Here is a 2,065-nt window from a genome sequence, read left to right as displayed (position 1 = left end):
GAGCCACCTGTGTGTTCAGACCTTGATCATTCGCTGTTTATTTCCTTCTTAAAAACACACTGTTGTCCTCCCTCACTCACAATCACAGTCGTCTTGTTTCCTGCTCCCTGATCCAGATGTGGCCAAACAGGATCAGAGTGAATCGACTCAGTCGGACAGCGATGACTGCATCGTTCAGGGTCAGGCCACGGGGAGGAAGGTGAGTGAAGCCCCTCCCTCCGGGACAGGACAGAAGGAATAAATCGGTGGCGGTGTTGTTACCATGGAGTCTGGAACACATAACTGAGCTCTTGTTTTCCCCCGCGCAGTGATTTGTGAAGGTGTTTCTGTTCGTTAAACATTCATTGATCATTCATATTGATATGACTCTCTGCTGCTGATACTGATAGAGAGTCAGACCACCGTCCAATCAGGAGAGACTAATTATATCTAATTTATATTTTCCACCTAAACAACATCACAGTGTACTGGTGTGACATCACAATGTACTGGTGGTGATATCACAGTGACATCATAGTGTACTGATGGTGACATCACAGTGAGATCACAATGTACTGGTGGTGACATCATAGTGTACTGATTGTGACATCACAGTGAGATCACAATGTACTGGTGGTGACATCATAGTGTACTGATGGTGACATCACAGTGAGATCACAATGTACTGATGGTGACACCACAGTGAGATCACAGTGTACTGGTGGTGACGTCACAGTGACATCATAGTGTACTGGTGGTGACACCACAGTGAGATCACAATGTACTGGTGCTGACATCATAGTGTACTGATGGTGACATCACAGTGCGATCACAATGTACTGGTGGTGACATCATAGTGTACTGATGGCGACATCACAGTGAGATCACAATGTACTGGTGGTGACATCATAGTGTACTGATGGTGACATCACAGTGAAATCACAATGTACTGATGGTGACACCACAGTGAGATCACAGTGTACTGGTGGTGACGTCACAGTGACATCATAGTGTACTGGTGGTGACACCACAGTGAGATCACAATGTACTGGTGGTGACATCATAGTGTACTGATGGTGACATCACAGTGAGATCACAGTGTACTGGTGGTGACATCAGTGAATCCGGTGGGGGAGGGGTCACAGACCTGAACCCTGACAGACTCTGGTCCGTATTCGTCCTCAGTCCTCGGAGCGAGTTCGGGTGGAGGTGGTGTCTCTGAGCCTGAGGGCAGAGTCTCGCATGGCCCAGGACAGCAGCGTGGTGCGTCTGTTTGTGGAGTACTCCTTCCTGGATCTGCCCACGGAGGAGACCCCCCTCTCTCTACCCAAACCCCCCCAGGGCAAGAGCATCAACTTCAACTACAGCAAAGGTGAGATCCTGGACCAGATCTGTGCTCATGCTGCTGATCAGGTGTTACTGTGACTCCACCTCATGTTCTGATGTCACAGCTGATGGAGGGAGGAGTCAGAGTCAGGCTGTTCCCTCTCACACCTGCTCTTCACCTGAGCTCTCTCTGTAGTTCTCTGGGCTCCTTTTGAGCATGATAATAACAGGTGTAGTGTGGAGGGTCGTTTGACATTCAGACTATGTGTCTGCTCTTCCTCAGTCATCCCTGTGGACGCTGAGGACAACGGGGCGAGGCGGCAGCTGCTGAGGGACGTCCTGCAGGGACGAAACCCTGCGATGGAAAGGTGAGAACACACCTGAGGACAGAGGGAAACAGCTTGTTGATGTTGTTGTTGTTGTTGATGATGTTGTTGTTGTTGTGAATCTTGTTGATGATGTTGTTGTTGTTGCTTTTGATGTGGATGTTGATGTTGTTGCTGTTGTTGATGATATTGTTGATGTTGTTGATGTTGTTGTGGATGTTGTTGATGTTTTTGATGTGGATGTTGTTGTTGTTGTAAGTGTTGATGTTGTTGCTGTTGATGTTGATGATGTTGTTGTTGATGTTGTTGATGTTGTTGATGTGGATGTTGTTGTTGTGAATGTTGATGTTGTTGATGTTGATGATGTTGTTGATGTTGTTGTTGTTGTTGATGTTGTGGCTGTTGATGTTGTTGATGATGTTGTTGATGTTGTG

At 47.2% G+C, this 2,065-nt stretch overlaps 1 protein-coding gene across 1 annotated transcript in view; it reads left to right on the top strand.

The window, feature by feature from the left end:
- Nucleotides 1–1,673, top strand: part of LOC111649949 (protein fantom-like) — a gene marked incomplete at both ends in the record, with an annotated part of 6,748 nt that extends 5,075 nt beyond the window's left edge. The window contains 3 exons of the mRNA XM_023399652.1: nt 117–199; nt 1,165–1,351; nt 1,589–1,673. Coding sequence (XP_023255420.1) covers nt 117–199; nt 1,165–1,351; nt 1,589–1,673 — 355 coding nt within the window. The remainder of the gene's footprint in view (nt 1–116; nt 200–1,164; nt 1,352–1,588) is intronic.
- Nucleotides 1,674–2,065: the final 392 nt, after the last annotated feature.

Source organism: Seriola lalandi, unplaced genomic scaffold (genome assembly GCF_002814215.2).
Source record: "Seriola lalandi dorsalis isolate HSWRI2012SDOR001 ecotype SW California unplaced genomic scaffold, Sedor1 jcf7180002052099, whole genome shotgun sequence".
Classification (NCBI taxonomy): domain Eukaryota; kingdom Metazoa; phylum Chordata; class Actinopteri; order Carangiformes; family Carangidae; genus Seriola; species Seriola lalandi.
This window is presented reverse-complemented; position numbering and strand designations above follow the sequence as displayed.